The 17,565-nt window shown below is 47.4% G+C and overlaps 1 protein-coding gene and 1 pseudogene across 1 annotated transcript; both read right to left on the bottom strand.

The window, feature by feature from the left end:
• Positions 1-12,851: 12,851 nt before the first annotated feature.
• Positions 12,852-14,197, bottom strand: LOC142488414 (uncharacterized). Its single transcript, XM_075588920.1, is given in 2 exon segments — positions 12,852-13,045; positions 13,047-14,197. Coding segments are annotated over 2 exon segments (1,194 nt in total). The 5' UTR covers positions 14,063-14,197; the 3' UTR covers positions 12,852-12,867.
• Positions 14,198-16,930: 2,733 nt separating this feature from the next.
• The window catches only part of LOC142488307 (uncharacterized), a 30,540-nt pseudogene continuing 29,905 nt past the window's right edge, over positions 16,931-17,565 (bottom strand).

Below are 17,565 nucleotides of genomic sequence, written 5' to 3' on the forward strand. Positions count from 1 at the left end.
GGGGGCAAAAAGGGAAAGATATTGGCAGGGGAGTACATGGAGATACTATCCCTACTACACAGCTATAGGGAAGTGCTGAACTGTGGGATTGATTGATTTCTAGTGCTGGTTGTATTGAGTGTACGATTAGAACCAGAATGAGTGCTGTGCTGTGTATACTAGCAGCAGTGGCTGAACTTAGAGTGTTCAGTGGGTTAATTTGGGGCGCACAGGTGGCTAACTGGAATGTAGTATTCTGGAATGACAATATGGGGGTGGTTGAGGCAGTTAATAATTTGGGTCCCGTTCCTTTCCCCCCCAGTGGTGGCTTTATTGTGTAACTTTGTTCTAGCTTGCCTGAAGTTAAATACAGCCTTTAGGGTTATGAATGTACCTGGGGTGGCTAATGCGGTGCTGACTCTTTATCCCGAAAGCAGTTAGCAGAGTTCAGGAGGTTGGCGCCAGAGGCAAATTGTTAGATCCTGAGGCGGATCCGACTGATCGGTCTGTAGGGCAGGCACACCACACACTAAACTCGCCCCGGGGAGATTTCACCACGGCACTGAATATTCTCGGCCTCTCGGATTTGGCGACACGAGCTCGGGAAGTAAGAACACAGGAATAAAGGCTGCTGCTATCTCACTTCAAATTAATTTCAGCGCGCGCGCAGGATATTTATACAGAAACATAAAAGGGCGTTGACACTAGTACACATTAATAATTATAAACCATTTCTAGTCAGACTGAAGCATACAGATCTGTCAGCAGGCATTTGTGGGTGCATATCCTGTCCGGAATGTCATCTCGGAGAATAGAACAGTTGTTAGCTTTCTCGCTCAGAAGTCACTTCTAAGAGCAGGACAGTCGCTAGCTTTTCCTGCTCAGAACATTTTGCTGTTTCACTTCTGTGCAAGCGACAAACTAAAACAGGAGGAGAATATAATGAGGAGAATATAACTAACATATTATTTTAACTCTTTCAGTCCCTGAAGAGAATAAAGCTGGCATATATTATTTTAACCCTTTCACAGATCCTGTCAGCCAGCGATGCCCGGTGGAGATGTGGAAGTTGGTGACGGCCCAGTGATGGACTTGGTGCTGGCTTCAGTGGCACCTGGTTTTTGCCTCCAGACGTTTGGATATTTGGGTATTCTTTTTTTTCATTGGGCAAAGAAGCATATGGGTTCCCGGCCATACAGGAGGAATTTGGGCATGAGCGAGAAACAGGGAAACGTATACTGGTGGGGCGGCTTGGTGGGTGTACGAGCCATTGTTGGGGTGCCATCGGCCTTTACCCGGGGGAAGAGCATGGGGGGGGGGGCGCACAACTCCAATAGTTTGTGCACCCCTAGGTTAGGCAATAACAAAAATACTTCCCAGCATAACAATATTCAGTAATTAATTTGATAACAATATATTAGCACCCAATAGAAAACAAAAACGCAAAGTCACCAAAATGTTCAAGATCATTTATTGTGAAACATATTTCTTACACAAATGCATTTCATTGTTAATAAAATGTAAAAAAAAAAAAGCAAATACATGTTAGAATATTTTAATTTTAAGAATTAAACATTTATTTATTTTTTTTCAACTTGAATTTTATTGATAACGTACATGGTTTACAAACATGGCATACAGTTGTATTAAGAGAACAAATTCCAACCGGTCATCCACGTGTAAGTACGTACAAAACCAGGCATATGGGGTAGACAGACAGACAGACATACATAAATCCCGAACCAAAGTGAAAGGGGGTAGGGGGGGAAGGGTAGTGGGGGGGGGGCGGGGGGAAGGGTAGTGGGGGGGGGGAAGGGGCATCCTGCCATGGTTACGCTTGTTGCTTCGCGTCCGCTGGCTTGCCGCTTCTGAGGAGACCGAGCGCTCCCCATGCACCACCCACGACTTGCCCCTAGGGCTTTGTCTATCCCTGTCTAGGGGTCTCTAGCCTCTCCGATTTGTCTGTGTCTTCCCATCACAACGTCTTCAAGGGAGAACACACTTGCCTCTATTATTGCCACATCGTGGCCCTTTCTACCCCCGGTATATCTGTCTGGGCCAACCATGGCAACCAGACTTTTAGGTAATTTGCGCCAGTGTCGTTGACCAAACTCGTCAATTTCTCCAACTGGCAAACCGACAAAATTATATAGCAATTAGTGGGATTTAAGTTTGTTTCCATCGTGCTGCGATCTCCCCCGCACTGCCATCGCAAAATGCACCACCAACTTATTTTCCTTTTTGGTGAGACACGGATGCGGCCTGTTTAGGAGGAACAACCACGGATCCAGTGGGATGTGCGTGTCTAGGATCTTGTTCAGCAAATCTTTAATCGAGTCCCAGACTGGGGCAATTTTGGGGCAAGACCACAGCATGTGCAACAGATCTGCTTGCTGTCCACACTGTCTTGGACACATGGGGCGTAACTGGGCAGAAATTTAGCTAATTTTGTGGGGATGTGGTACCATTGCATCATAACTTTATATGAGTTCTCCCTTAAGGTCGTACACATGGAGCTATTGGAGGCTGCCAAGACAATAGTCGTCCACTCCTCTAGATCCAATACCTTCCCCCAGATCAGTCTCCCATCTGGTCATATATCCTAATTTTTCCGTCACTGTCGAGCCAGAACCGGTAACTTCCTTGTACATCTGCGATGTAAGTCCCTTGGTGGATGTCCCTGATCGACAGAGCTTTTCAAAGTTCGTTAATTGGGTGTGGGGCTGATTTGTCTGATAGAATGCTCTGATCTGGAGGTATCTAAAAAACTCGGCCATTGGGGATATTTTTGCTGGATTTAAGTACGGTAGATCAAAAGTTTGTATGCCTCGTCTGCCCTCCAGATCCACTAGCCTATTAATATGTTTGTGTTTCCAGATAGTGAAGTTCGCGTTGGCCAGTCCCGGAGAAAACAATGGGTTGCCCCGCAGTGGGGTCATTCCTGATGATTTGTGGGTCAATTTGCATTTGAGCCTAGTAGTCTCCCACACCGAGAGTGAATTGGCCATTGAGGAAAGCGGCATTTTGGTGCCTAATCGCACCTTTATAGGGAGCCAGATTAGATGTCCCAGCTCAACCGGGGAGCAAATCTCTTTTCTAGAGCTACCCATCTTTTTGAGTCCGGGTTGGTGTGCCATTGCACAATTTGGCATAATTGGGCCGCTTTGTAATAGGATAACAAGCAAGGTACCGCTAGCCCACCTGCCCGTTTGTTTGCGCATTATCTGCTTTCCCACTCTCGCTCTCTTCCCTCCCCAGATAAATGAATCTATCTCAGATTGAAGCGAGAGGGAATCCTTTAACCTTAGTGGCACTGGGAGGGTCTGGTAGAGATATAGAAGGCGCAGATTCATTTTAATGCAGTGGATCTTCCCTATCCAAGAAATTCTGTGGGTGGCCCATCTCCTTATGTCCCCTCTCAGGGTGTGTATCAGTTTGGGGTAATTTGCCTGGTACAGCAGTTTGGATGTCTTGGATACTGCACCGACACACTTTATTCGAGCAAATACCCGGTATGTACCTGGCAGCTACCTGGAATGCGCCGCTCCTCACCTCTGACAAGCCCCGTTGTGTTTGCCTTCCCAGCCTGGGTTCATGCCTGGCTGATGGGCGGCTGATCTGTTAAATGATAATGATTAGGATTTAATTGGCTGCAATGCTTCGCGTGTCTACCAGATGGCATAAATTCATGAATTGTAATGCAGTATATATATATGTACTGTGCAGTATTGCAGCCAACGGGAATAAAATGCTTCAATCCCTGCCGGAAAATAACTCAATGCACTCGGGCAGAAAACAGTCACAAACCTCAATACACCCGGGTATACCCGAATTCGTGGGACTAGCCGAGCTCGAATAAAGTGTGTCGCCAGTGTACATTAACCCCTAGGTATTTAATTTGCTTCCGCTGCCAGTTAAAGTTGAAGTTGAGGGTGATCAGCTTCTCCAGATGTTTAGGTAGATTTATATTCATGGCGTCTGATTTAGACTGGTTAATTTTGAATCCGGAGATCCTGTTGAATCTCCCCAATAAGTCGAACAAGTTTGGCAGAAAGGTAAGGGGTCTAGATATTGTCAGGAAAACATCATCCGCATACAGTGCCACCTTATGCGACTGGCTTCCAATGACAACACCCGAGATATCTTTACTGTCTTGTATCTGAGCAGCCAAGGGCTCCATGCACAGTGCAAAGAGGAGGGGGGAGAGCGGGTAGCCTTGCCGAGTTCCGCTCCTAATTTGGAAGGGGTCCGAAGCAAATCCCTGATGGGTCACCCTGGCTGATGGTGCCGAATATAGGGAGAATATAGCTTTTATCAATTTTGCTCCCAGCCCGAATGCTCCAAGCGTGGCCTCCAAATATGGCAATTTTATTCTGTCTAACGCTTTTTCTGCATCCAGGCTGAGCGCCAAAACTGGTATTGATCTTGTATTGGCTATTTCTAACAGATCGATGATTCGTCGGGTATTATCTGCAGCCTGTCGACCCGTGATAAACCAGACCTGATCTGAGTGCATCAGTCTGAGCAGGATGAGACTCAATCTGTTGGCCAATATTTTAGCATAGATTTTAATGTCCGAATTAATCAGGGATATTGGCTTGTAATTTCTACAGTCCTGTGGGTCTTTACCATGTTTATGTACTACAGAGATTGACGCCTGGAGCATGTGCTGGGGGAAAGGGATGCCTCCTAACACTTGGTTGAACATATGGAGGAGATAAGGGGTCAATTGTTTCTTGTATTTTTTATAATAAAGATTTGAGAATCAGTCAGGACCCGGGACTTTAGAGGGTTTCAGATTTGTGATAACCTCAGATACTTCTTCCACTGTGAAGTCCCTACCCATTACCTCTCTGTCTACCTCATTCATACTTGGTAGATTCGAGTCCTTCAGGAAATACTTCAGGGCTTTCCCCGTACCAGAGGAGCGGATCACCTTCCCTCCATCATATAGTTTCTCGTAGAAGTTCTTAAATTCACCCACTATATTCTTAGGGTTGGCAGAGAGTATGCCCGATTGTGTTCGTATGGCTTGGATATTGTAGTTCTTAACTTTGGGATTAATCAGCTTGGCCAATAAGGTATCTGGCTTGTTTGCTTTTTCAAAAAATTTCCTCTTTGACCAAGTCAGCGATTTCTTGGCCTGGGAGGTAAGAAGCAGATTCAACTTAAGCTGCGTGTCTCTAATCTTTTGAAGGGTAGCTGGATCAGGAGACCTCTTATGCTGATCCCATAAGTTTTTCAAATCGCACATTTTGGGGAGCCAAATTAGGTGTTCCAGCTCAATAGGGGAGCATAGGTCTTTTTCTAGATCGACCCATCTTTTCGAGTCTGGATTGGTGTGCCATTGCACAATTTGGCATAATTGAGCCGCCTTGTAATAGGACAACAAGCAAGGTACCGCTAGCCCACCTGCCCCTGTTTGTTTGCGCATTAGCTGCTTTCCCACTCTCTTCCCTCCCCAGATAAATGTATCTATCTCAGATTGGAGCGAGAGGGAATCCTTCAACCTTAATGGCACCTGGAGGGTCTGATAGAGATAGAGAAGGCGTGGGAGCAGATTCATCTTAACGTAGTGGATCTTCCCTATCCAAGAAATTTTGTGTGTGGCCCATCTCCTAATGTCCCCTCTCAGGGTGTGCATCAATTTGGGGTAGTTTGACTGGTACAGCATTTTGGAAGTCTTGGTTACATTAACACCTAGATATTTAATTTGCTTCTGCTGCCAGTTGAAGTTGATGGCGATCAACTTCTCCAGGTGTTTGGGTTGATTTATATTCAACTTCTGATTTAGACTGGTTAATTTTGAATCCGGAGATCCTGTTGAATCTCCCCAGCAAGTCGAACAGGCTCGGCAAAGAGGTAAGGGGTTTAGATATTGTCAGGAAAACATCATCCGCATACAGTGCAACCTTATGCGACTGGCTTCCAATTACAATACCCGTGATATCTTTGCTGTCACGTATCTGAGCAGCCAAGGGCTCCATACACAATGCAAAGAGGAGGGGGGAGAGCGGGCATCCCTGCCTCGTTCCGCTCTTAATTTGGAAGGGATCTGAAGCAAATCCCTGGTGGGTGACCCTAGCCGACGGAGCCGAGTATAGAGCGAGTATAGCTTTTGTCAACTTTGCTGCCAGCCCGAACGCTCCAAGCGTGGCTTCCAAATATGGCGAGTCTATCCTGTCAAACGCTTTTTCCGCGTCCAGACTGAGCGCCATAACTGGTATCGATCTTGAATTGGCTATTTCTAACAGATCAATAATTCGTCAGGTGTTATCAGCTGCCTGCCGACCTGGGATAAACCCGACTTGATCTGGGTGCACAAATCTGGGCAGGATGAGACCCAATCTATTGGCCAGTAATTTAGCGTAAATTTTTATGTCCGAATTAATCAGGGATATTGGCCTGTAACTTCTACAGTCCTGTGGGTCCTTACCCTGTTTGTGTATTACAGAGATGGATGCTTGGAGCATGTGCTGGGGGAAGGGGGTACCTCCCAATACTTGGTTGAACATGCGTAGATATGGGGTCAACTGTTTCCTAAATTTTTTGTAATAAAGATTCGAGAATCCGTCGGGACCCGGGGCTTTAGAGGGTTTCAGGTTTTGATAACCTCAGATACTTCCTCCATTGTGAAGTCACTCCCCATTACCTCTCTGTCTATCTCATTCAGACTCGGTAGATTCGAGCCCTTCAGGAAATCCTTCAGGGCTTTCTCCGTTCCGGAGGATCAGGTCATCTTTCCCCCATCATACAATTTTTCATAGAAGTTCTTAAATTCCCCCACAATATTTTTAGGGTTGGCAGAGAGCACACCCGATTCTAAACGTATGGCTTGGATATTATAGTTCATGGCTTTGGAATTGATTAGATTGGCCAGCAAGATATCTGGCTTGTTTGCTGTTTCGAAGAATCTCCTCTTTGACCAACTTAACGATTTCTCGGCCTGAGAGGTAAGAAGTAGATTCAACTTAATCTGGGCATCCCTAATTTTTTGGAAGGTAGCCGAATTAGGAGACCTCTTGTGTTGGTCCCATAAATTCTTTAGTTCTTTTTCCTTCTATAATTTTTGTGTTTCTCTCTCTTTTTCTCCTGGCCGCCAGACTAATTAAAACCCCTTTTAATGTTGCTTTATGCGCCTCCCAAAGGGTTATATTAGAGCGAACGCTTCCTTAATTTTCTCTAAAGAAGTGTTTCATTTCCCCGTCAACCATCTCCTTCAATTCGGGGATTTAACAGGGACTCATTCGGTTTCCAATTTGCTCCGGTCTGTCCAACCCTATCTGAGCACACTAATAAGTCCAGGAGAGGGAAAAGGGGAAGGGAGGGGATGGGGGATGCTCCCGCATCAGCGAGGATGAAAGCAGTAGTGGCTAGTAAGTCGTGCCAAATACTGGTGCAAAAGAGGATAGGGTATAGGCGAACAGACATGTGTCTGTTCGCCTATCTGAGAACACCTCAGCTCTATGGGTGCATGTTCCGACCACGAAATATCGTGGATCCCAGAGTGGGCGATCTTCGGAACCAGTCTACTAGAGACAAAGAAGTAATCGATCCTGCTAAATGAGTCATGTGGGTGTGAGTAGAAGGTGTAATATTTGTCTAGAGGGTGTGACTCCCTCCAGACATCGACCAACTGCAAATCCCTTAGCCCTTGTTCCAGAGCCGTAGGTCTAGCCGTTGTTCCAAGCGTGGGAGGTCCTGGTCTGTTTAGGGCTGCGTTCAGCACTGTATTAAAGTCACCTCCTACTATCAGGGCACCTTTAGTGTGTTTTTGGATGGCTGTGAATATTGCTGTATAAAAGGCAGAGTCATGACAATTTGGTGCATATACCAAGGCAATCGTTATTGGTTGCTGATTTATGGACCCCGTGAGCCTGAGGAACCTACCCTCCTTGTTTTTTTTTACTGCGTCCACCACCAGTCCCACTCTGTTGTGTTTAAGTATTGCAACTCTGCGTTTCTTCTCCTTTGCGGATGACAAGAACACTTGCTTGAATTGCTTGTCAAAATATTTTGGGAAGCTGATGGTGCTAAAGTGGGTCTCCTGAATTAACACAATATCGGCCCCTTTCCTCTGGCAATCAGTGAGTGCTACCTTCCTTTTACGAGGACAGTTCAGCCCTTTGGTATTATGTGAGATAAAGGTTAGCGTCATGTTGTATACGTATTCTCACCTCTCTTCTGTCGCGTCACTACCTTGGATGTCAGGGTGCCGCTGGAGAGCCTCCGCTCCCACGCAGTGCTCAGCAGCCCGCCAAACCTCAGAATTGCAACACCTGGGCAGAAGGAGGGATGGGATGGGGGAGACACAAAAGGAACATAGGACACATAAGGAAAGATAAACGAAGTGGGAAAGGTACCAGTGGTCCATGACCGCTGCCCCTCCCCCGCCTTTGGGTTGTGAGAACCGGACAGAGCCCTCTCCGGATCTCCTCCCTCCATCCGGGCTGCTCCACTCCTCCCTCTCCAAAGGACTTTCTCGGAATCTTGGGCGTCCGCCCCGACCCGAGTGTGCAGACGCACGACAACGGCCAGACCGCAGTCCCAGCCGGCGTCCACTTACAATTGCCTTTCGTAAAGCACTAACTACTCGTTCAGTCATAAAACACCAAAAACCTCAGTTAACCTGGTTCCATAAAATAACTGCAGGAAAAAACCCAAGTATTCCTCCTTATAATGTGATGGATAGTGGCCTCCCTCCCCCTTTGACCCTATCTCCTGCCAACATCAGACCTGCCCCCGGCCTCAACCAAGACCCCTGAGATCATAACCAGCTAAGCCCTCACTCTAAAACTACGTACACTATTACTCCCTTGCTACCAAGATCACTCCCTAAAGCCCCTTATTCCCAATATCTTGAGCCCTAACCCCTCCACTTGGAATGTTACCCCCCCCCCTTACCTTCCTGGAGAACCTCTTTCCTTCACTTGGCCCCCCTGCCTCAGACCGCCCCCTCTATCCCTTCCACCCTTGTGGGTGGTGATTTGTAAATTTACACCCCAGGCATATAACTATACCCCCTCTATGTCTCCTTCCCGTGCGAGCCAGGGGGAGCTCTGGTGCTATAAGCTTCGCTACCCCTCGTATGCCTTCTTTTCTCTCTTTTGTGTTTCTTTTCTGTGTTTCTCCCATCTTTGTATTCTTGAGTATTGAATTGTTTTTAAAATGTTCTGCTTTTTTGGGGGGGGGGTTCTTTCTTTATTTATTTTTAAGGATCACACCCCTTGGGCCCTACCTACAGAGTAAACCTTGTGCGGGAAGCTCCCCCCCCCTCCTCGCATGCTGAAGGCCCTGTAAGTCCGGATTCTCTTCTTCTGGTCCATCGTCTCGCAGTTCCTCATGGGGCCTCTGTGTTTCGCCGCCCCTTCCGTCCGCTTCTGCCGCCATCTTGGAGGTGCCCGGTCTCCTTCCTCAGGATCCTCTCGCGAGATGTGCCGACTCCTCCTCCCATACGTCATCCGGCCCCTCCTCGATCTCATTGTGTAGTGGGAGCCGATCCAAGATGGCCACCAGTTTCGGAGGAGTGCTGCTGGGGCCATGAGGTAGCGCGGGGCAGCATTTCAACAGGTCACAACGGGTCCCAAACCAGGCTCATAACCTTAGAGCAACAACAACAGGAACAGGTAGGGTAAAAAATGTTCTGTATAGCGAGTCACATCTTCACTTCGGGCTACGGGGCCGTCTATTCTTCTCGGCTTTCCTGGCTTCCTTCAATGCCGGTTCAGGGGCCGGTCTCACTGTGGATGCCTCCTCTGGGATCTTGTCTTGGAGCCCCAGTTTGGATAAGAAGCTCTCGTCCTCCTCCAGCCGTCTCAGCGTATTGGCCGCTCCGTTTCGGGTCACCAGCAGACCAAACAGATACAGCCATCTGTATCGGATCCCCTCATCCCGGAGCACCTTAGTAATGGGGGCTAGCTGTCTCCTCTTGAGTAGGGTGGTGGGTGATATGTCCTGAAATACTTGTAATTTGTGACCCTCGAATTCCGCATCGTTCCGGGTCATTTGGCAGAAAGACTCTTTTACTTTGAAAAAGTGAAATCGTGCTATAATGTCATGAGGGGGTGTTACGCCGGTGCTGCCCACAGACCAGACCAGTCCCCTGAGCTGAAGGGGGGAGTGGTAATACACGCACCCGCAGCAAAGGGAGCGCGTCCGGAGTGTGTTGTAAAGCATTGCCAGGCCAGATGTAGTAAGGACGACAAAACTTGCCGGTACCGGTTGTAGAGATAGAGTGGTGAATGCCTTGCCGAGGTCAGGGAGCGGAGAGTTGAGGAAGGTCATAGTCCAAGCCATGTTCGAGGGGTACCATAGTGAGCATAGTCCAAGGAGTGCCTAGGTCGAGAGCCAAAGGGGGTAGTCGCACGAGCCATGTCAGAACCTGAGAAATCACCAAGGGAATACAGAGCAACATCCATGCAGCGACTATGGCGAGCGAAGACTGAGAGCACAAAGGAGCTAGATAAAGAAGGGAGGTCCAATCAGGAACGGGGGCAAAGCAGGAGGAGCTGCAGGAAGACATTGCAGATTGGTGCAGCCATTACAAGCCAGGTGAGTCTTAGTAGTGCATTGAGCATGCCCGCGCTGCGTGCGGGGGCGGAGCCTGAGGTCCGAAGGGCAGAGAGAAGTGTGCAGTGTGAGCACGCTCCGTAACGCGTGTGCGCGCGTGGCCCGCGCCGGAGGGGAGTACGTGTGCATGCGGGAAAATGGGGACGCGCCCGACGCTGAGCAGAGGGAGAAGCGGCGGATTTGCCGAGGGGGTGATCCTGTGACGGCGGCGGAAACGAGGAGCCACGGAGGCAGGGTTGCGCCATGCGTCCAGGGGCTCCCTAGAGAGAGCGTGCTCTGTGTGGGGGACGTCGGAAACGCCGATTCCTGACAGGGGGGTATCCTTGTTGATGCCGTGACCTTAGAGCCCTGTGACAACGATCTATGTGAAGGTCCTGCTCCGATCGGTCTGGCATTAGTTGTTGCAGCCATCTTCCCACAAAGTCCTCCGTGTCGGTCTCAGCCTCCGGCACCCCCCTGATCCGCACATTATTTCGGCGATCACAGTTGTCGGCATCCTCCTGCCTGTCCGTGAGATCCCTGACAGTGTCTTTCACCTGAGCCAATTGTTTGTCCATCTTGTGTAAGGCTTTAATGGTGGAATCCAGTTTCTTTTCCAGGGAGTCTGTTCTCTCCCCTATCCCGCTGATATCAGCCCTTAAAGCAGCTAATTCTGATTGAAAGCACCTCTTTATATCTAGGCAGATCTCCCGCATATCTCTCTGCCTCATCACTTGATTTTCCCTGTTGTTGTCATCTCTTTCATCTTCCTCCTCCGACTTGGTGCCACTTGGCGTTGGACCCTCATGGCTTTTGGTGCACGCCGAGTCCCCCTTTGCAAAATAATCAGTTAGGACCATTGAGGTTCTCTTAGATCTAGTCGTCCTCGACATCTTTGTGTGAGTGGGCAGATTTTAGTATGTTTTTGGTGTTTGTTTTAGAGCGCTTTGATGCTTTATTTATTAAATTAGATGACGGCTGTGAACGGAGCTGTCAACTCACACATCCATGCAGTCAGCCGTCACGCATGCGCCTCAAGAATTAAACATTTTTTAATGACTATTTTATAATAAACAAACTACACCCACACTAAGGCCACTTTTCTTCACCATTTACAATTACACCCCCCCCCCTTTTCTCCTGTACACATTAATAGGCCATGGGGAGGTGTGGGTTAATGGGCATGGGTGAGAGCTGAGAGAAATGTGGGGGAGAGAAAGGGATTGAGTCATGGTGGAAGGTTTAAGAGGCATGGCAGAGGGGAAGTGGTTAATAGGGAGGGGTGCAATTACCAACTGGATGATTCCTTATAGCTGCAGCATGTGAAAGTCAAGGAGCTGCTAATAGGAATGCCATGGTAAGAAGTAATGGTAAGTATTGCATTACCATCCATTTTTATTACTGCAGTATTATTATGCTGGTATATTACCCAACTCTACTTTGAACAATCACATATTTTATCTCATGTATGAATCCTCATGTGTGGAAGGAGGCTGATCCTCTGTGAAAAGCTTTCCCACACTATGTTCATGGAAATGGTTTCTCCCGTGTATGAATCCTGTGGTGTGTGAGGAGGTGGCTCATTTGAGAAAAGCTTTTCCCACACTCTGCACATGTGAATCATTTCTCTCCTGTATGAATCCTCTGGTGTCTGAGGAGGTTGCTCTTAACATGTGAAGGGTTTCAGCCCTGTATGAATCCGCTCATGTTGGAGGAGCTCCGTCTTCAGAGAAAAGCTTTTACTACCCTCTGAACATGTGAATGGATTCACTCCTTTATGAGTCATATGGTGTCTGAGGATATTTTTCCGAGTACTGAATTGTTTCCCACACTCTGCACATGTGAATGGTTTCTTCCCTGTATGAATCTGCTCATGGTTGAGGAGCTCTGTCTTCCGAGAAAAGTTTTTACTACACTCTGCTCCCACTCCACTTGACCCACACTGTGTCCTCTCTCTGACACCCTCCCACTCTGCAGTTGCTGATAGGAATGCCATGGTAATAAGTAATAGTAAGTATTGCGTTACTGCCCATTCTTATTACTATTCTACCAGTATATTGACCAATCCAACTCTGTACAATCAAATGTTTTGTCTCATGTATGAATCCTCTTGTGTAACGAGGTTGATTATCTGTGAAAAGCTTTCCCCACACTATGTACATGGAAATGGTTTCTCCCCTGTATGAATCCTGTGTGGGGTTGATTAGGTGGCTCTTTTGATAAAAGCTTTTCCCACACTACTGTATGTACGTGTGAATAGTTCTCCACTGTATGAATTATCTGGTGTGTGAGAAGGTTTTGCTTAATATGGAATTGTTTCCCACACTCTGTACATGTGAATCATTTCTCTCCTGTATGAATCCTCTGGTGTCTGAGGAGATCCCTCTTAACTCTGAATTGTTTCCAACACTCTGAACATGTGAATTGCTTCTCCCCTTTATGAGTCATCTGGTGTCTGAGGTCATTCTTAGCACTGAATTGTTTCCCACACGCTGTACATGTGAATGGTTTATCCCCTGTGATTCCGCTCATGGTTGCGGAGCTCCTTCTTTGTCGCAAAGCTTTTACTACACTCTGTACATGTGAATGGTTTCACCCCTGTATGAGTAATCTGGTGTCTGAGGAGATGGCTCTTAGAATTGAATTGTTTCCCACACTCTGTACATGTGAATGGTTTCTCCCCTGTATGAGTCCTCTGGTGCATGAGGAGGCTGTACTTAGCACTGAATTGTTTCCCACACTCTGTACATGTGAATGGTTTCTCCCCTGTATGAGTCATCTGGTGTCTGAAAAGGTTGTTCTTAATACTGAATTGTTTCCCACACTCTGTACATGTGAATGGTTTCTCCCCTGTATGAGTCATCTGGTGTCTGAAAAGGTTGTTCTTAGTAATGAATCTTTTCCCACACTCTGTACATGTGAATGGTTTATCCCCTGTATGATTCCACTCATGGTTGCGGAACTCCTTCTTTCTCGCAAAGCTTTTACCACACTCTGTACATGTGAATGGTTTCTCTCCTGTATGAGTCATCTGGTGAATGAGGAGGTCTTTCTTAGCACTGAATTGTTTCCCACACTCTGTACATGTAAATGGTTTCTCCCCTGTATGATTCCACTCATGGTTGCGGAGCTCCTTCTTTGTCGCAAAGCTTTTACCACACTCTGTACATGTGAATGGTTTCTCCCCTGTATGAGTCATCTGGTGAATGAGGAGGTCATTCTTAGCACTGAATTTTTTCCCACACTCTGTACATGTGAATGGTTTCACCCCTGTATGAGTCATCTGGTGTCTGAGGAGCTGGCTCTTAAAATTGAATTGTTTCCCACACTCTGTACATGTGAATGGTTTCTCCCCTGTATGAGTCATCTGGTGTCTGAGGAGATGGCTCTTAGCACTGAATTGTTTCCCACACTCTGTACATGTGAATCGCTTCTCCCCTGTATGAATCATCTGGTGATTGAGGAGGGTCCTCTTATTACTTAACTGTTTCCCACACATGGTACAAGTTAAAGGATTCACTGCTGTCTGAATCATCAGGTGTGGAAGAAGTTTCCCTTTCAGTGAGAAATCGCTCCCACCATCTGTACATGTAAAGGTTTGTTCTCTTGTGGGGACACACAGGTGTGTGAGCAGGTTCCTGTGCAGTGAGAAGCTTTTGCCGCACTCACAACAGAGAAAAGGCTGAGCACCGCGGCGGCTTCTTAAATCTCTCGCATACCTTTTGCTGGACCCATATTTAGAGTCCGTCTCCGCTGTGTGCTGTACAAAGTCTGTAAATTCACCATCATGTGGCACTGATTCCTTATATGTGTCCAAAATGTGGCAGGAATCATTGTTTTTTGGCACTTCTGGTCTGCGAGGAGTCAGGCAGCTTCTGGATGTATCAGAGCTCAAGTTCTGTTCCTCATTCAGGCCGATCTCTAACAGAAGTAAACAAAAAAGGCAGAACAAATGTTTTCAATCTGTAAATCAAATGACTGAAACCAAATTACAAATTCAAAAGACTGAAGAACGTACTTTACCAGTACTTAATTAACTAAATGTTCGCCTTGACCCAGGGTTTTAAAATTGTGGCCCATGGACATCCAGTGGCCCCTAATGACTTTGGTGGTGGTTCACGAAGGCCTGAAATGTATTTGTAGCATCTCTCACAGAGAAATCATTGATACATACATAACATGTATTTAGTACTGTATTCATTATTTAAGGATACATGTACATTCTCCAAATAATTAACATTGAAAACCCCTCCCCCCCTATGTACACACAGGCAGACAAGTGCGGGTGGTAGAGATATGAAACACGAGCCGCAGGGAAGCCCCGGCAATAGTTCCCTGGCACCGGCAGCATCGCGTTCACCTCATTCGGTACTGCAGTGGTGCGGAGCGCCTCATAAAACAAATTAACCGCACCCCCAGGAGACAGCGCCGGGAACTCCTCTTGCTGTCACAGCCCGCAGCGGGCGGGAGGTGGCGCCAAAACCTTACATGGAACGCGCAAACGGTCCGGGTGTTGCTGCCCTTCGCTATTTTGGATTCCCGTGGAGCACGCGCTGCATTTAGGGCCCGTTCTATACTGCATGAGGCCGTGCATGCCTATGCGAACACGCGTGCACGTGCCTCATGCTTTTCCCTGTTATAGAGCCGGGAGCTGCAGTGTGTGTGTGTGTGTGTGTGTGTGTGTGTGTGTGTGTGTGTGTGTGTGTGTGTGTGTGTGTGTGTGTGTGTGTGTGTGTGTGTGTGGAGTGAAGAAAGCCCTAAATAAGATTTTTTTAAAGAAAAAAAAAAGTTTAATAAATATTTTTTTATTTTATTTGTGCAATCATTGACACACACACACACACACACACACACACACACACACACACACACACACACACACACACACACACGCCGGTAGCAGCGCAAAATAATCTTTTCCCCGTCTTTGCCGCTCCCTGTCGGCTTCCCGCTCCCTGCCGTGCGAGCGTGAGCACTGCGCCATTATAGAAAGGCCGACTAACGTCAGCCAACTAAAATTCTGCGTGCAAGCCCGGCGTAGCACACACCGGCACTATAGAACGTGCCTAGGGTTGCCAGGTTGCTTGTCCAAAAATACTGGACACAATACTAGACCCCCACACCCCCCGAATACATATAAAAAATACCCCCGCGCCCCTGAATACATTATAAATTTCCCCCCACCTCCCCAATACAAAATATACCCCCACGTCTCCCCCATCATCACCACAGCTCATCCTTGCCCCCCATCACTGCCCATCTTATCTCCCCCCCCCCCGCCATCATTTTCATCTCCCCAGGCTGGCAGGCTGGCCCCCATGCCCCTTCTTATTCCCCCCCCCATCATTTTTATCTCTCCAGGCTGGTCCCCATGCCCCTTCTTATTCCCCCCCCATCATTTTTATCTCCCCAGGCTGGCCCCCATGCCCCTTCTTATCCCCCTCCCCATCATTTTTATCTCCCCAGGCTGGCCCCCATGCCCCATCTTATTCCCCCCCCCCATCATTTTTATATCCCCAGGCTGGCCCCCATGCCCCATCTTATTCCCCCCCTTCTCCCCCCATGCCCCATGTTATTTCCCCCCTCTTCCCCCCATGCCCCATCTTATTCCCCCCCTCCTCCCCCCCATCATTTTTATCTCCCCAGGCTGGCCCCCATGCTCCATCTTATTCCCCCTCACAATTATTTTTATTTCCCCAGGCTGGCCCCCATGCCCAACCCTCCCCCACCCTCATGGCTTTTGGTGCACGCCGAGTCCCCCTTTGCAAAATAATCAGTTAGGACCATTGAGGTTCTCTTAGATCTAGTCGTCCTCGACATCTTTGTGTGAGTGGGCAGATTTTAGTATGTTTTTGGTGTTTGTTTTAGAGCGCTTTGATGCTTTATTTATTAAATTAGATGACGGCTGTGAACGGAGCTGTCAACTCACACATCCATGCAGTCAGCCGTCACGCATGCGCCTCAAGAATTAAACATTTTTTAATGACTATTTTATAATAAACAAACTACACCCACACTAAGGCCACTTTTCTTCACCATTTACAATTACACCCCCCCCCCTTTTCTCCTGTACACATTAATAGGCCATGGGGAGGTGTGGGTTAATGGGCATGGGTGAGAGCTGAGAGAAATGTGGGGGAGAGAAAGGGATTGAGTCATGGTGGAAGGTTTAAGAGGCATGGCAGAGGGGAAGTGGTTAATAGGGAGGGGTGCAATTACCAACTGGATGATTCCTTATAGCTGCAGCATGTGAAAGTCAAGGAGCTGCTAATAGGAATGCCATGGTAAGAAGTAATGGCAAGTATTGCATTACCATCCATTTTTATTACTGCAGTATTATTATGCTGGTATATTACCCAACTCTACTATGAACAATCACATATTTTATCTCATGTATGAATCCTCATGTGTGTAAGGAGGCTGATCCTCTGTGAAAAGCTTTCCCACACTATGTACATGGAAATGGTTTCTCCCGTGTATGAATCCTGTGGTGTGTGAGGAGGTGGCTCATTTGAGAAAAGCTTTTCCCACACTCTGCACATGTGAATCATTTCTCTCCTGTATGAATCCTCTGGTGTCTGAGGAGGTTGCTCTTAACATGTGAAGGGTTTCAGCCCTGTATGAATCCGCTCATGTTGGAGGAGCTCCGTCTTCAGAGAAAAGCTTTTACTACCCTCTGAACATGTGAATGGATTCTCTCCTTTATGAGTCATATGGTGTCTGAGGATATTTTTCCGAGTACTGAATTGTTTCCCACACTCTGCACATGTGAATGGTTTCTTCCCTGTATGAATCTGCTCATGGTTGAGGAGCTCTGTCTTCCGAGAAAAGTTTTTACTACACTCTGCTCCCACTCCACTTGACCCACACTGTGTCCTCTCTCTGACACCCTCCCACTCTGCAGTTGCTGATAGGAATGCCATGGTAATAAGTAATAGTAAGTATTGCGTTACTGCCCATTCTTATTACTATTCTACCAGTATATTGACCAATCCAACTCTGTACAATCAAATGTTTTATCTCATGTATGAATCCTCT

The sequence above is a fragment of the Ascaphus truei genome, chromosome 2 (genome assembly GCF_040206685.1).
Source record: "Ascaphus truei isolate aAscTru1 chromosome 2, aAscTru1.hap1, whole genome shotgun sequence".
Classification (NCBI taxonomy): Eukaryota; Metazoa; Chordata; class Amphibia; order Anura; family Ascaphidae; genus Ascaphus; species Ascaphus truei.